The sequence below is a fragment of the Dreissena polymorpha genome, chromosome 3 (assembly GCF_020536995.1).
Source record: "Dreissena polymorpha isolate Duluth1 chromosome 3, UMN_Dpol_1.0, whole genome shotgun sequence".
NCBI lineage: Eukaryota > Metazoa > Mollusca > Bivalvia > Myida > Dreissenidae > Dreissena > Dreissena polymorpha.
Window position 1 is genome coordinate 51,949,304 of NC_068357.1, and position 18,882 is coordinate 51,968,185.

The following is an 18,882-nucleotide window of genomic DNA, read 5'->3' on the forward strand; positions in this document are numbered from 1 at the left end:
GGCATTGTGTGATGATTTAATATGGATAGGATAAAAAAAAAAAAACTAATGCTAATAATGTACGTGATATATTGATTTAAATGCTTGGTAAATATTGTAGATATGTATACATTACTTTGTTTGTTTTAATATTAAATCAACGCTTAATGTTAGGTTGCTTGCTGAAGACGTTTGAATATTATTTTAGCAGTGAACCTATTGGTAAGCTTTTGGAAATTATTTATCGTAGACATGTATTATATTTTTTTTTTTAAATCATGGGATATATATATTACGTTAAATTCTTATAGTTATTTCGAAACTATAATTGCGATCTAACATAACGCAGATAATTTTGATAGTGCGTTATTGATATCGGTTTAAAATTATGAAATTTTGAAAATTATTTAAATGTTACATAGTAGACTTAGCCAGGACAAGTAACTATTGGGCCAGGACAAGTTGAATTCTATGCCATTTGTCCGACTGAAAATCAGTATAAAGTCCATTTCACTTTCAATATTCCTTTCATTAAATCGGTTTATAAAACAACTACAGGAAGAAGAAATGTGATTAAGTAATATATCTTTGCTAAGATGTGTTCTAAAGTTGTGCCCCATATGATACTTTAACAAAAAAGTCAATAACTAGATAACATTTGTATACATCGAATAGGTATTGCTTGAATTATTAATTATCTATTACCCCACGTATAACATGCATATAGAAGATTATTTACTTAAATTTATTTTAAAAGAAAAATTCGTGAGACTGCGAATGAGCGTGAAAAACATCATTTGAATATATCGATGAAGCCCAGTGTCCGAAAATGTTCTCTTTTTTTCAGGTAGCCCACTTGGCTACCAATGCAAATATTTGGTAGCCCATAAAATTTACCTTCAAAATGATAAGAAGCAAGTTTTCATCTTTATTTTATTTCTTCATTTACATATACATAAAATGTGTACATATATATACATAATACAGCAAGTAGTCTGATGTACACAGTTAATGTTACAGTACAAACACCGTGTACTTGCACGCTATCGTTAACGGGAACACCCGTGATCTCCGCGATGCTGCGCATTCACGCGTTTTAAATGTAAATGTACAAAAGAAAATCATATACTACATGTAGATATTACATGTATGTGCACATGTATGCGTACTTAAATTCGGACAGTATGTAAAGTCGGAAACGTAAACAAAGAGTTTAGATGATCAATACTAATGACTCTTATGGTGTTAATCAATGTAATTGCCCTTTTAAACAACAAATATCGAATTCAAAGAAATCAAAAGAGTATTACCGGGTAAATCATTTATTTACTTGTGTCCGACTTAAAGTACTGTCCGAATTTACGTATTGCATCCGTATGTTACGACACTTGTGTGCAGTCGGTATACAATACAATAATTGTTTCAATAATGAAGGAACTGATACAGCGTAACGGTAACGATACAGCGTGTTTACATTATATTTTATTAAGAGGAAATGTTAAATGCCAAGTAATTCGCGAGATACCCGGTACTTTAGTTGAAATTCACAACGAAACTTTTAATGAAAATTAAATGATCTCAATGTTGTACCCGCTACGAAATTTTTATTTACAAATAAATACACCCACGCCAATTTTCGCGCGTTTTTTATCTGGACAAAGAAATTCATTTATTTCATGTAGAATTTGTAACCTAAAAATAGCTGTACACGACGCGCATGTTGCAATTAAACGCTCATGATTGGGGAACTTATTTCATCATATCTTTAAATAGAACCATATGCCGAAATTCATTTGACACTTTCGAAAATCAAACGTTTGTGTTTATGCCTCTTATCGTCTATATTACCCACCCATAATTTAGTTTTATAAATATAAATCGGGCATATATGGGATTATCGATTAACAGTCATTCCTTTAATCCAATCATTAATTGACAATGCAAACTAATTAGCAGGTGCAAACCGCGTTCACACCGTTGCAATTAATATTCATTTCCGGTTTCGTTACCGTTTCAATGAATCCTCTATTGTTTTGATTTCTTTAATGTTCGGCGTCCTTGGATATTTAACGACATCAAAAACGTTGTCGCTACCACTCATTGTTGCGGTTAACAAAGAATTCCGAATTGTGAAATGTCGTTGCATCATGTGCGCAAACAATCCAAGCGGCTCTCAATATATAAGCAGACGACAAATGTTGATTCTGATTGGATGATTGAAATACACTGTTACTGTTTACAATCGACATTACCGCAAGTGATCGGTGACTGATTAGATAATTGATTGCACTTTGTTATCGGATTATAAACAATACACAGTGTACAAACCCATGGTCAGCGTGTTTATTCTATGATATCTTTCAATAAACCGGGCTACCGCTCATATAGATTTATAGTAGCCCGGCGGGCACGAGCTATAAAATTTCAGTAGCCCGATGAAAAATTTCGGTAGCCCCCGGGCTCCGGGCAATGGATTTGTCGGACACTGGGTATGCATGTGTATATGGACAAGGCCTTTCCATACGCACACAAATTTTGACCCCTGTGACCTTGACCTTGAACTTCGGGTCCGCGTTTAGGTTTCAAAATCTGCGTTTAGGTTTCGAAAAAAGCTCATAACTTCTATCAAGCTTTTAAAGGGGGCATAAGACAAAGTCATCCTATGGTGACAGCTCTTGTTTATCCTTCTTTAGTTAGGGCCTTATAACGATCCCTTCCCCATGGAGAATTTCTTTAAATGAAGCAATTTTCCCCAAATTTCTTATTTTGGGAAATGTCGTTTTTTTTTCAGTTTTATCAATTATTTTTTTTTCAAATTGTTAGGCCAGCACATTTCCCCAAATCAAGAAAAAAAGCCCAGTGGTCTTTCATCACATGTTCTGAAGTATTGAGCCTGAATTACAAACTCTGTATGTTATTTGATATTATCTTTAATAAAATGAAACTGCATCTTCGTTGTAGATGGTATTTTGGCAAAATTAAAAGAGTTGAAGCTGAGAAAAAACTTCTGTCTCCAGAAAATGAGCATGGTGCATTTTTAATACGAGACAGTGAAAGTCGACGGAATGACTATTCACTCTCAGGTAATATAGATAAGTGATAATTACATAGATTTTTCTTAGAAATAGAAGAGGGAATTTGTAAAATTTAAAATGTATCTGTCGTCTGTCTATGAGATCTTTACATTTGTATATATAAGCTTTATTATTTGCTTTTCTTTACAGTTTCTGAGCCAATCAGCATCTGTACATGTACAGTGTACATAATAAATTTATTATAAATCATTTTATTCCACAATTTTGCAGTTAAATTTCAAGAAGTCCTTGAATTAAGTGCTTTTAATTTATCTTTGCTAGGCTTATCAAATAGTAATTTTTCTATAATGTACATGTAAATTACTTAAAGGTTTTATTGCTCTGATACATCGTAATGAAACAACAAATAACTGGATAATAAACAAATGTATTTCAGTTCGAGATGGAGACACAGTCAAACATTACAGAATCCGCCAGCTGGATGAAGGTGGCTTCTTTATTGCACGGCGCATCACGTTTAGAACTCTGGCAGAACTTGTGGACCACTATAGCGCTGATGCTGATGGCTTGTGTGTGAATCTGAGACAGTCATGTACTCAGGTTTGTGATTGTCTACCTAGCAGTTTAATACAATAAAGTAACTTGTATTTGTTTCAAAGTCATTTGTTCTTTTCATAACTTTAAATGAGTCATGTATTGGACAGTTACAAATATCACTGTACTCCATTTTAATGACATTTGCGTTTGTTGACCAGGTTGAAAAGCCACAGACGGTAGGCCTCTCTTACAACACTAAGGACCAGTGGGAGATCCCTAAACCCTCCCTGAAACTATTGCGCAAGATTGGGCATGGTCAGTTTGGAGAGGTGTGGGAAGGACTGTGGAATAACACAACACCAGTGGCCATAAAAACACTTAAACCAGGTATTATGCGTGACTTTTGTATGGAGAGGCTTTTTTCCTTTAATTTGAGTGTATAAGTGGCTTTTTAAGGGGTGGACATCACAAGCATAAGCTTTCAAAGTATGTTTTTCTCTCAAAGTTGTACATATTTCTTTTCCTTTACACTTTTTAACTTTGTTGATTTACCCAGCCTCTTAAAACATTTGTATATAATAATTATGCAGCAAACTGTAAATAAATTTAAAAATAGAAATGATTATCATACTTAAATTTTAAAAAATCAAATAAAAAATTGTCTCATTTTAACATCTAGATAGACATTTTTTGCAGTTTTAAATAGTGTTCTTTATGGTGTTGACTGAATTTCAATTTCTGGTAAAATGAGCCTAACCCTTTACCTTTTGACTGGTACAAAACATAAAACTGAACAAGATTGGCATAGTTTGTTCTTTGGTTATGTCGTTTGCATCTTAAACATTTGTTTAAGAGCTGAGTAATATTAAGTACATGAGTACTTGACATTACTTGAAGCATAAGTGCTTGAAGTGTTTCATCCTTTAGACATTCATTACTAAGAATAATTAGTGTGATGTAGCCTGGAATCATGACTTTTGCATTGTAAATGTTGTTAATTCAAGCAGGGGATAAAGAAGCTGGAGCCCAGAAGTCCATCAATCCCACCATAAACTGCTGGGCCTATAAGTCCATAAATCCCGCCATGAAGTAGCTGGAGCCCAGTAGTCCATCAATCCTACCATAAAGTATCTGGAGCCCAGTAGTCCATCAATTCCACAATAAAATGCTTGGCCCAGTCCATCAATCCCACCATAAAGTAGCTGGAGCCCAGTAGTCCATCAATCCCACCATAAAGTGCTTTGACCAGTAGTGCATCAATTTAACCATTAAGAAGCTGGAGCCCAGTAGTCAAACAATCCCACCATAAAGTATCTGGAGCCCAGTAGTCCATCAACCCCACCATAAAGTGCTTGGCCCAGTAGTCCATCAATCCCACCATAAAGTGCTGGGCCCAGTAGTCCATCAATCCTACCATAAAGTATATGGAGCCTAGAAGTCCATCAATCCCACCATAAAGTATATGGAGCCCAGTAGTCCATCAATCCCACCATAAAGTATATGGAGCCCAGTAGTCCATCAATCCCACCATAAAGTATATGGAGCCCAGTAGTCCATCAATCCCACCATAAAGTATCTGGAGCCCAGTAGTCCATCAATCCCACCATAAAGTATGTGGAGCCCAGTAGTCCATCAATCCCACCATAAAGTGCTTTGCCCAGTAGTCCATCAATCCCACCATAAAGTATATGGAGCCCAGAAGTCCATCAATCCCACCATAAAGTGTTTGGCCCAGTAGTCCATCAATCCCACCATAAAGTAGCTGGAGCCCAGTAGTCCATCAATCCCACCTTAAAGTAGCTGGAGCCCAGTAGTCCATCAATCCCACCATAAAGTGCTTGGCCCAGTAGTCCATCAATCCCACCATAAAGTGCTGGGCCCAGTAGTCCATCAATCCCACCATAAATTATCTGGAGCCCAGAAGTCCATCAATCCCACCATAAAGTGTTTGGCCCAGTAGTCCATCAATCCCACCATAAAGTGCTTGGCCCAGTAGTCCATCAATCCCACCATAAAGTGCTGGGCCCAGTAGTCCATCAATCCCACCATAAATTATCTTGAGCCCAGTAGTCCATCAATCCCACCATAAAGTGTTTGGCCCAGTAGTCCATCAATCCCACCAAAAAGTAGCTGGAGCACAGTAGACCATCAATCCCACCATAAAGTGCTGGGCCCAGTAGTCCATCAATCCCACCATAAATTATCTGGAGCCCAGTAGTTCATCAATCCCATCATAAAGTGCTGGGCCTAGAAGTCCATCAATCCAACCATAAAGTAGCTGGAGCCCAGTAGTCCATCAATTCCACTATCAAGTGCTGGGCCCAGTAGTCCATCAATACCACCATAAAGTGCTTGACCCAGTAGTCCATCAATCCCACCATAAAGTGTTGGGCCTAAAGTCCATTATTCCCACCATAAAGTAGCTGGAGCCCAGTAGTCCATCAATCCCACCATAAAGTAGCTGGAGCCCAGTATTCCATCAATCCCATCATAAAGTGCTGGGCCCAGTAGTCTATCAATCCCACCATAAAGTGCTGGGCCCAGTAGTCTATCAATCCCACCATAAAGTGCAGCAGTGCTTGGCCCAGTAGTCCATCAATCCCACCATAAAGTGCTGGGCCCAGTAGTCCATCAATCCCACCATAAAGTGCTGGGCCCAGTGGTCCATCAATCCCACAGTCAAGCTTGACAGTACTGGGCTAATGAAATGTTATTCTGGCTGCTAGAAATTGATAACTGTTATAAATTCAGGCGATTGCTTATTTATTAATCTGTTTCTGTTAAAGGATAATGTTAAAGATATAATACCATGAAGACTGGGTAGGCCTCTAGATTTTCAGAGAAAATTCATTTTGTTCTTTGTACAATTAATGAAAAATTAAAGTGGGCTATTGTAATTTAAATGTTACCTTTATAATGCTGGTTCTTCAAAGACACATATTTAATTGTTTGCTAAGTTGTGTTCTGCTTTATTGGTTTACTTTCATCCATCAGACTATTTTCAGTACTATGTGCTTATTTTAAGTAAAACAGAAAGTGATAACATATCTTGTTGTGATGATTTCATGAGAAAAAACTCAAGTCATTTCTAACCAGTTTCAAGATGAGGAGGTTTAACTTTAGTGTTCATAAGAGGCGCTTTAAGTTTCACTTATGTTTGAAGAGGTTGTGGGTCTTGCTGTTATTCTCCAATTTTGACGTGTATCATGTTACTTTAAGTGACTGCTTTATAAATACAACTAAGGTTGATATACTGTATTGGATGATCTGAAAGTGTCATAGTACCTCTGTCATATATATTCATTGGATGCAATTCTTTGTCCAAATCTTCCCCTTCATGTGACCTGTGACTTTCAAATAATTAATCATAATTAATAATGTAATTAATATGCATGGTACATAATTTTATATATGGACTTGATATTGGGTGAAACATTTGGTAACTGGTAAATTGTTTCATAACACTTTGACTTATAATACAAATTTATAAATATGAACTTTTCAATTTAATTTATTTGTATTTTACCTCAACTCAATTTAACTGGAAAAAAATGTCTTAAGCCTTTTACATCTATGATAGCAAATGTAAAAGCAACTGCATACATAAAAGTAGTATATAAATTAATGAAGCATATTTTTTAAACAAAATAATATATTCTGAATAAGTTAAGAACAAACATTTTTTGTGAAAGCAATTTGTGTGGTTCAAATGTACTAATATCTCAGGCTTTATATCTTTCACATATATACTGACAGGCAAAATTCATGTTAACTATTTTAAGTTGTTTACTCTCATAACTTTGCTTAGAGATCGTTGCAAAAATAAACTTACATTTCTGAGTTGTAATTTTGTTAACAGATATAATATTTCTTTGAAGAATCCCAGATGATAAAAAAGCCTGATATGTTACTTATGAGGATAGATACGTGAATTAGAGTAATAAAACTGTCAGAAAACATTTGCGGCTAAACTTTAATCCCAGGTACATGTACTATGGACCCGAAGGATTTTTTCTCAGAGGCCAGATAATAAAAACGTTTCTTTTTGTAGAATAATATTACATGTCAGAATACATTTCTGTCTTAACATCTGTTCCCAGGTACGATGGACCCGAAGGATTTCCTGGCGGAGGCCCAGATAATGAAGAAGCTGCGTCACGAGAAGCTCATCCAGCTGTATGCTGTGTGCACACAGGACGAGCCCATCTACATCATCACAGAGCTCATGAGGCACGGCAGTCTGCTGGAGTTCCTGCAGCAGGGTATGTGTACTGGTCGCTTTCATGAACTTCTATTTAAATAGTCCCATTATAGGAAAACTGGGCTTAATGCATGTGCGTAAAGTGTCGTCTCATATTAGCCTGTGACTGCACAGGCTAATCAGGGACGACATTTTCCGCTTTCCACCTAAACTGGATTTGCAAAGAAGAGACTTTCTTTAAACAAAAAAACTTTAAGTGGAAAATGTTGTCCCTTATAAGACACTGAAGACAGATGCAATAAGTTAATTTTTCCCAGAACGAGGCTTAAATGTCAATTAAAACAGTCATGTATTGAATATGGTGTCTCTCTAGACAGTCATGTATTGGATATGGTGTCTCTCTAGACAGTCATGTACTGGATATGGTGTCTCTCTAGACAGTCATGTATTGAATATGGTGTCTCTCTAGACAGTCATGTATTGGATATGGTGTCTCTGTAGACAGTCATGTATTGGATATGGTGTCTCTAGACAGTCATGTATTGGATATGGTGTCTCTCTAGACAGTCATGTATTGGATATGGTGTCTCTCTAGACAGTCATGTATTGGATATGGTGTCTCTCTAGACAGTCATGTACTGGATATGGTGTCTCTCTAGACAGTCATGTATTGGATATGGTGTCTCTCTAGACAGTCATGTATTGGATATGTTGTCTCTCTAGACAGTCATGTATTGGATATGGTGTCTCTCTAGACAGTCATGTATTGGATATGGTGTCTCTCTAGACAGTCATGTATTGGGTATGGTGTCTCTCTAGACAGTCATGTATTGGATATGGTGTCTCTGTAGACAGTCTTGTATTGGATATGGTGTCTCTAGACAGTCATGTATTGGATATGGTGTCTCTCTAGACAGTCATGTATTGGATATGGTGTCTCTCTAGACAGTCATGTATTGGATATGGTGTCTCTCTAGACAGTCATGTATTGGATATGGTGTCTCTCTAGACAGTCATGTATTGGATATGGTGTCTCTCTAGACAGTCATGTATTGGATATGGTGTCTCTCTAGACAGTCATGTAATGGATATGGTGTCTCTCTAGACAGTCATGTAATGGATATGGTGTTTCTATAGACAGTCATGTATTGAATATGGTGTCTCTCTAGACAGTCATGTATTGGATATGGTGTCTCTCTAGACAGTCATGTATTGGATATGGTGTCTCTCTAGACAGTCATGTACTGGATATGGTGTCTCTCTAGACAGTCATGTATTGGATATGGTGTCTCTCTAGACAGTCATGTATTGGATATGTTGTCTCTCTAGACAGTCATGTATTGAATATGGTGTCTCTCTAGACAGCCATGCATTGGATATGGTGTCTCTCTAGACAGTCATGTATTGGATATGGTGTCTCTCTAGACAGTCATGTATTGGATATGGTGTCTCTGTAGACAGTCATGTATTGGATATGGTGTCTCTAGACAGTAATGTATTGGATATGGTGTCTCTCTAGACAGTCATGTATAGGATATGGTGTCTCTCTAGACAGTCATGTATTGGATATGGTGTCTCTCTAGACAGTCATGTATTGGATATGGTGTCTCTCTAGACAGTCATGTATTGGATATGGTGTCTCTCTAGACAGTCATGTATTGGATATGGTGTCTCTCTAGACAGTCATGTATAGGATATGGTGTCTCTCTAGACAGTCATGCAATGGATATGGTGTTTCTCTAGACAGTCATGTATTGAATATGGTGTCTCTCTAGACAGTCATGTATAGGATATGGTGTCTCTCTAGACAGTCATGTATTGGATATGGTGTTTCTCTAGACAGTCATGTATTGAATATGGTGTCTCTATAGACAGTCATGTATTGGATATGGTTTCTCTCTAGACAGTCATGTACTGGATATGGTGTCTCTCTAGACAGTCATGTATTGGATATGGTGTCTCTCTAGACAGTCATGTATTGGATATGGTTTCTCTCTAGACAGTCATGTACTGGATATGGTGTCTCTCTAGACAGTCATGTATTGGATATGGTGTCTCTCTAGACAGTCATGTATTGGATATGGTGTCTCTCTAGACAGTCATGTATTGGATATGGTGTCTCCCTAGACAGTCATGTATTGGATATGGTGTCTCTCTAGACAGTCATGTATTGGATATGGTGTCTCTCTAGAAAGTCATGTATTGGATATGGTGTCTCTCTAGACAGTCATGTAATGGATATGGTGTCTCTCTAGACAGTCATGTAATGGATATGGTGTTTCTATAGACAGTCATGTATTGAATAGGGTGTCTCTCTAGACAGTCATGTATTGGATATGGTGTCTCTCTAGACAGTCATGTATTGGATATGGTGTCTCTCTAGACAGTCATGTACTGGATATGGTGTCTCTCTAGACAGTCATGTATTGGATATGGTGTCTCTCTAGACAGTCATGTATTGGATATGTTGTCTCTCTAGACAGTCATGTATTGGATATGGTGTCTCTCTAGACAGTCATGCATTGGATATGGTGTCTCTCTAGACAGTCATGTATTGGATATGGTGTCTCTCTAGACAGTCATGTATTGGATATGGTGTCTCTGTAGACAGTCATGTATTGGATATGGTGTCTCTAGACAGTCATGTATTGGATATGGTGTCTCTCTAGACAGTCATGTATTGGATATGGTGTCTCTCTAGACAGTCATGTATTGGATATGTTGTCTCTCTAGACAGTCATGTATTGGATATGGTGTCTCTCTAGACAGTCATGCATTGGATATGGTGTCTCTCTAGACAGTCATGTAATGGATATGGTGTCTCTCTAGACAGTCATGTATAGGATATGGTGTCTCTGTAGACAGTCATGTATTGGATATGGTGTCTCTAGACAGTCATGTATTGGATATGGTGTCTCTAGACAGTCATGTATTGGATATGGTGTCTCTCTAGACAGTCATGTATTGGATATGGTGTCTCTCTAGACAGTCATGTATTTGATATGGTGTCTCTCTAGACAGTCATGTATTGGATATGGTGTCTCTCTAGACAGTCATGTATTGGATATGGTGTCTCTCTAGACAGTCATGTATAGGATATGGTGTCTCTCTAGACAGTCATGTAATGGATATGGTGTTTCTCTAGACAGTCATGTATTGAATATGGTGTCTCTCTAGACAGTCATGTATACGATATGGTGTCTCTCTAGACAGTCATGTATTGGATATGGTGTTTCTCTAGACAGTCATGTATTGAATATGGTGTCTCTCTAGACAGTCATGTATTGGATATGGTTTCTCTCTAGACAGTCATGTACTGGATATGGTGTCTCTCTAGACAGTCATGTATTGGATATGGTGTCTCTCTAGACAGTCATGTATTGGATATGGTTTCTCTCTAGACAGTCATGTACTGGATATGGTGTCTCTCTAGACAGTCATGTATTGGATATGGTGTCTCTCTAGACAGTCATGTATTGGATATGGTGTCTCTCTAGACAGTCATGTATTGGATATGGTGTCTCCCTAGACAGTCATGTATTGGATATGGTGTCTCTCTAGACAGTCATGTATTGGATATGGTGTCTCTCTAGACAGTCATGTATTGGATATGGTGTCTCTCTAGACAGTCATGTAATGGATATGGTGTCTCTCTAGACAGTCATGTAATGGATATGGTGTTTCTATAGACAGTCATGTATTGAATAGGGTGTCTCTCTAGACAGTCATGTATTGGATATGGTGTCTCTCTAGACAGTCATGTATTGGATATGGTGTCTCTCTAGACAGTCATGTACTGGATATGGTGTCTCTCTAGACAGTCATGTATTGGATATGGTGTCTCTCTAGACAGTCATGTTTTGGATATGTTGTCTCTCTAGACAGTCATGTATTGGATATGGTGTCTCTCTAGACAGTCATGCATTGGATATGGTGTCTCTCTAGACAGTCATGTATTGGATATGGTGTCTCTCTAGACAGTCATGTATTGGATATGGTGTCTTTGTAGACAGTCATGTATTGGATATGGTGTCTCTAGACAGTCATGTATTGGATATGGTGTCTCTCTAGACAGTCATGTATTGGATATGGTGTCTCTCTAGACAGTCATGTATTGGATATGGTGTCTCTCTAGACAGTCATGTATTGGATATGTTGTCTCTCTAGACAGTCATGTATTGGATATGGTGTCTCTCTAGACAGTCATGCATTGGATATGGTGTCTCTCTAGACAGTCATGTATTGGATATGGTGTCTCTCTAGACAGTCATGTATTGGATATGGTGTCTCTGTAGACAGTCATGTATTGGATATGGTGTCTCTAGACAGTCATGTATTGGATATGGTGTCTCTAGACAGTCATGTATTTGATATGGTGTCTCTCTAGACAGTCATGTATTGGATATGGTGTCTCTCTAGACAGTCATGTATTGGATATGGTGTCTCTCTAGACAGTCATGTATTGGATATGGTGTCTCTCTAGACAGTCATGTATAGGATATGGTGTCTCTCTAGACAGTCATGTAATGGATATGGTTTGTCTCTAGACAGTCATGTATTGAATATGGTGTCTCTCTAGACAGTCATGTATAGGATATGGTGTCTCTCTAGACAGTCATGTATTGGATATGGTGTTTCTCTAGACAGTCATGTATTGAATATGGTGTCTCTCTAGAAAGTCATGTATTGGATATGGTTTCTCTCTAGACAGTCATGTACTGGATATGGTGTCTCTCTAGACAGTCATGTATTGGATATGGTGTCTCTCTAGACAGTCATGTATTGGATATGGTTTCTCTCTAGACAGTCATGTACTGGATATGGTGTCTCTCTTGACAGTCATGTATTGGATATGGTGTCTCTCTAGACAGTCATGTATTGGATATGGTGTCTCCCTAGACAGTCATGTATTGGATATGGTGTCTCTCTAGACAGTCATGTATTGGATATGGTGTCTCTCTAGACAGTCATGTACTGGATATGGTGTCTCTCTAGACAGTCATGTATTGGATATGGTGTCTCTCTAAACAGTCATGTATTGGATATGGTGTCTCTCTAGACAGTCATGTATTGGATATGGTGTCTCTCTAGACAGTCATGTATTGGATATGGTGTCTCTCTAGACAGTCATGTATTGGATATGGTGTCTCTCTAGACAGTCATGTATTGGATATGGTGTCTCTCTAGACAGTCATGTATTGGATATGGTGTCTCTGTAGACAGTCATGTATTGGATATGGTGTCTCTCTAGACAGTCATGTATTGGATATGGTGTCTCTCTAGACAGTCATGTACTAGATATGGTGTCTCTCTAGACAGTCATGTATTGGATATGGTGTCTCTCTAGACAGTCATGTATTGGATATGGTGTCTCTCTAGACAGTCATGTATTGGATATGGTGTCTCTCTAGACAGTCATGTATTGGATATGGTGTCTCTAGACAGTCATGTATTGGATATGGTGTCTCTCTAGACAGTCATGTATTGGATATGGTGTCTCTCTAGACAGTCATGTATTGGATATGGTGTCTCTCTAGACAGTCATGTATTGGATATGTTGTCTCTCTAGACAGTCATGTATTGGATATGGTGTCTCTCTAGACAGTCATGCATTGGATATGGTGTCTCTCTAGACAGTCATGTATTGGATATGGTGTCTCTCTAGACAGTCATGTATTGGATATGGTGTCTCTGTAGACAGTCATGTATTGGATATGGTGTCTCTAGACAGTCATGTATTGGATATGGTGTCTCTGTAGACAGTCATGTATTGGATATGGTGTCTCTAGACAGTCATGTATTGGATATGGTGTCTCTAGACAGTCATGTATTGGATATGGTGTCTCTCTAGACAGTCATGTATTGGATATGGTGTCTCTCTAGACAGTCATGTATTTGATATGGTGTCTCTCTAGACAGTCATGTATTGGATATGGTGTCTCTCTAGACAGTCATGTATTGGATATGGTGTCTCTCTAGACAGTCATGTATAGGATATGGTGTCTCTCTAGACAGTCATGTAATGGATATGGTGTTTCTCTAGACAGTCATGTATTGAATATGGTGTCTCTCTAGACAGTCATGTATACGATATGGTGTCTCTCTAGACAGTCATGTATTGGATATGGTGTTTCTCTAGACAGTCATGTATTGAATATGGTGTCTCTCTAGACAGTCATGTATTGGATATGGTTTCTCTCTAGACAGTCATGTACTGGATATGGTGTCTCTCTAGACAGTCATGTATTGGATATGGTGTCTCTCTAGACAGTCATGTATTGGATATGGTTTCTCTCTAGACAGTCATGTACTGGATATGGTGTCTCTCTAGACAGTCATGTATTGGATATGGTGTCTCTCTAGACAGTCATGTATTGGATATGGTGTCTCTCTAGACAGTCATGTATTGGATATGGTGTCTCCCTAGACAGTCATGTATTGGATATGGTGTCTCTCTAGACAGTCATGTATTGGATATGGTGTCTCTCTAGACAGTCATGTATTGGATATGGTGTCTCTCTAGACAGTCATGTAATGGATATGGTGTCTCTCTAGACAGTCATGTAATGGATATGGTGTTTCTATAGACAGTCATGTATTGAATAGGGTGTCTCTCTAGACAGTCATGTATTGGATATGGTGTCTCTCTAGACAGTCATGTATTGGATATGGTGTCTCTCTAGACAGTCATGTACTGGATATGGTGTCTCTCTAGACAGTCATGTATTGGATATGGTGTCTCTCTAGACAGTCATGTTTTGGATATGTTGTCTCTCTAGACAGTCATGTATTGGATATGGTGTCTCTCTAGACAGTCATGCATTGGATATGGTGTCTCTCTAGACAGTCATGTATTGGATATGGTGTCTCTCTAGACAGTCATGTATTGGATATGGTGTCTTTGTAGACAGTCATGTATTGGATATGGTGTCTCTAGACAGTCATGTATTGGATATGGTGTCTCTCTAGACAGTCATGTATTGGATATGGTGTCTCTCTAGACAGTCATGTATTGGATATGGTGTCTCTCTAGACAGTCATGTATTGGATATGTTGTCTCTCTAGACAGTCATGTATTGGATATGGTGTCTCTCTAGACAGTCATGCATTGGATATGGTGTCTCTCTAGACAGTCATGTATTGGATATGGTGTCTCTCTAGACAGTCATGTATTGGATATGGTGTCTCTGTAGACAGTCATGTATTGGATATGGTGTCTCTAGACAGTCATGTATTGGATATGGTGTCTCTAGACAGTCATGTATTTGATATGGTGTCTCTCTAGACAGTCATGTATTGGATATGGTGTCTCTCTAGACAGTCATGTATTGGATATGGTGTCTCTCTAGACAGTCATGTATTGGATATGGTGTCTCTCTAGACAGTCATGTATAGGATATGGTGTCTCTCTAGACAGTCATGTAATGGATATGGTTTGTCTCTAGACAGTCATGTATTGAATATGGTGTCTCTCTAGACAGTCATGTATAGGATATGGTGTCTCTCTAGACAGTCATGTATTGGATATGGTGTTTCTCTAGACAGTCATGTATTGAATATGGTGTCTCTCTAGACAGTCATGTATTGGATATGGTTTCTCTCTAGACAGTCATGTACTGGATATGGTGTCTCTCTAGACAGTCATGTATTGGATATGGTGTCTCTCTAGACAGTCATGTATTGGATATGGTTTCTCTCTAGACAGTCATGTACTGGATATGGTGTCTCTCTTGACAGTCATGTATTGGATATGGTGTCTCTCTAGACAGTCATGTATTGGATATGGTGTCTCCCTAGACAGTCATGTATTGGATATGGTGTCTCTCTAGACAGTCATGTATTGGATATGGTTGTCTCTCTAGACAGTCATGTACTTGGATATGGTGTCTCTCTAGACAGTCATGTATTGGATATGGTGTCTCTCTAGACAGTCATGTATTGGATATGGTGTCTCTCTAGACAGTCATGTATTGGATATGGTGTCTCTCTAGACAGTCATGTATTGGATATGGTGTCTCTCTAGACAGTCATGTATTGGATATGGTGTCTCTCTAGACAGTCATGTATTGGATATGGTGTCTCTGTAGACAGTCATGTATTGGATATGGTGTCTCTCTAGACAGTCATGTATTGGATATGGTGTCTCTCTAGACAGTCATGTACTAGATATGGTGTCTCTCTAGACAGTCATGTATTGGATATGGTGTCTCTCTAGACAGTCATGTATTGGATATGGTGTCTCTCTAGACAGTCATGTATTGGATATGGTGTCTCTCTAGACAGTCATGTATTGGATATGGTGTCTCTAGACAGTCATGTATTGGATATGGTGTCTCTCTAGACAGTCATGTATTGGATATGGTGTCTCTCTAGACAGTCATGTATTGGATATGGTGTCTCTCTAGACAGTCATGTATTGGATATGGTGTCTCTTTAGCAATGTTAGAGCTCGCTAAGGATACAATGCAATTGTATTTAAATAATTGTGCAATATTTATCCATCATTCCATTGGGTAATATATTTTTAACCATTAAACTTGCTAGCACAAAAGCCAGGCCAGCTACCTATGTTGGTAGAGATATGGCCTACAAATCAGGGGATCACAGATTTGATGCGGACACTTAACTTCTGTAGTGATTAGTCATGAATTCCATTTAAGGAAAATTCTCCCCCAACCTCAAAAAGGAAAGTTGTCAGTCACTGGCATAATTATGTTCACTTTGTACTGGACACCAAGATAACCTGGCAAAAGTGGTTGCTGGTTTATGAATTCCTTGATATGCTGATAAACTATTGGAAAAAAAGCAAAAAATCCAACTGAAACAAACAAAACCTTGCTGATTTATACTTGAACAGTAACTGGGGGAAGTTAAAACTATTTGTGGCAAAACCCTATTGATGTCCGACCACATTACACAGTTGTCCTACTTATGAAGATTTCCTTTCTACATTAATAATAAGGACCCTTATTATACCCCCATTATCATGGGGGCTGTATAGTAGTCACTTTGTCTGTCGGTCTGTGTGTCTGTCATCCATAAGTCACCAAACTTGGTCAGAAGTTGTATCTAGATGATGTCTAAGTCAAGTGTGAATATGGGTCATGCTGGGCCAAAAACTAGGTCACGGGGTAACTAAGTGTGTTTTAAACCAAAAGTTTTTTCAGACCATAACAATGTTTTTATCATTAGATTTTTAAATGACTTGGTACATTTGATCACCATCATGGGACGGTGTGTCATGCAAAAAAAGTACGTCGATATCTCCAAGGTCAAGGTTACACTTGGAGTTGCCCAAAAGTAAGCTTGTCCGGGCCATAACTTTGTCATTTATTGTGACACTTTAAAATCATTTGACGTATTTGTTCACCATCATTGGACTGTGTGTCATGCGAAAGAATTACATTGATATCTCCAAGGTCAAGGTCACACTTTGAGTTCAAAGGTCAAAAATGGTTAAAATGAGCTTGTCCCGGCCATACCTATGTCGTTCATTGTGAGATTTTAAAATCATTTGTCAGATTTGTTCATTATCATTGGATAGTTTGTCATGTGAGAAAATTACGTCGATATCTCCAAGGTTAAGGTCACACTTTGCGTTCAAAGGTCAAAAATTGCCATTAATGAGCTTGTCCGGGCCATAACTATGTCATTCATTGTGAGATTTAAAATTACTCAGTACATTTGTTCACAATCATTAGACAGTGTGTCATGCAAAAGAATTATTTCGATATCTCCAAGGTCAAGGTCACACTTAGAGTTCAAAGGTAAAAAATGGCCATAAATGATCTTGTCCAGGTCATAACTATGTCATTCACTGTGAGATTTAAAAATTACTCTATACATTTGTGCACAATAATTAGATGGTGTGTCATGGGAAAGATTTACGTCGATATCTCCAAGGTCATGGTCACACGTGGAGTTCAAAAGTAAAAAATGTTCATAAATGAGCTTGTTCGGGCTATAACTATGTCATTCATTGTGAGATTTTAAAATGACTCTGAACATTAATTTTGTTCACAGTCATTGGACAGCATGTCATGTGAAAGAATTTAAGAGTTCAAAGGTCAAAATGGCCATAAATAATAATGGTATAATAATTCTTAAAAATTGCCATTAATAAGCTTCTCTTGTTTTGTGAAGACAGCATGCAAAATATTCTGTGTCAATGCAACACGTAGGGGTATACGTCACGTCTTTGACAAAGCTCTAGTTTGGTTTGCTTTTTATATATATATTGAAAATAACAGAGACACTGCTTTAAATTAAATTGAAATCCTGTGGTTTAGAACTTTGTAGATGTTTAAAACTATATTACCACAAGCAAATTCATTTAATTTATATCCCCTGCAAAATAAATGTTGTTTATTGCTGGGTGCAAATCGCTTGATTTACAGTATAATCTTTAATTAAGCGAAGGTTAATCTTTAGCTCGGTTGTTTTTGGAGAAAACCGGAGGTATTGTCATAGCCAGCTCGTCGTCCACCGTTTGCTGTCCGTGTCATGCTAATACCTTAACATATGCTCTAAAATCAAATTGCTTCCAAATACAACTTTGAAACTTGATATGTAGATGCACCTTGATGAGTTCAACACGCCACACCCATTTTTGGGTCACTAGATCAAAGGTCAAGGTCACTTGTGACAAGCTTTCATTTATTCAAAACTGCACCCACAGCAGAGGGTTGGCTATGCGGTGCTCTTGTTTAAAGCATTGGGATGTTCCTCGTTGATATATATACACCCATGAAGTTTCATGTTAAATTCTTGTAATGTTTTTAAGATATAGCCCTGAAAAGTTACATCATATGAAAGCAACAAAGGGTTATAACTCTTATTTAAGTAAGTGTATGGTAATGGTTATTATGCATGGCGCTTCTTCCCATTGAATTCTATACACCCGTGCATTTTTATGCCCTCCTTGGAAGAAGAGGGGGTATATTGTTTTGCACATGTCGGTCTGTCGGTCCGTCGGTATGTCGGTCTGTCCACCAGATGGTTTCCGAATGATAGCTCAAGAACGCTTAAGCCTAGGATCATGAAATTTCATAGGCACATTTATCATGACTGGCAGATGACCCCTATTGATTTTCAGGTCACTAGGTCAAAGGTCAAGGTCACAGTGACTTG

General features: G+C 38.0%; 1 protein-coding gene across 2 annotated transcripts in view; it reads left to right on the top strand.

The window, feature by feature from the left end:
- Positions 1–18,882, top strand: part of LOC127874135 (tyrosine-protein kinase Src42A-like) — a 38,917-nt gene that overhangs the window by 7,071 nt on the left and 12,964 nt on the right. For both annotated transcript variants that reach the window (XM_052418316.1, XM_052418317.1), the window contains exons 3-6: positions 2,941–3,062; positions 3,451–3,614; positions 3,770–3,938; positions 7,652–7,813. In XM_052418316.1, coding sequence (XP_052274276.1) covers positions 2,941–3,062; positions 3,451–3,614; positions 3,770–3,938; positions 7,652–7,813 — 617 coding nt within the window. The remainder of the gene's footprint in view (positions 1–2,940; positions 3,063–3,450; positions 3,615–3,769; positions 3,939–7,651; positions 7,814–18,882) is intronic.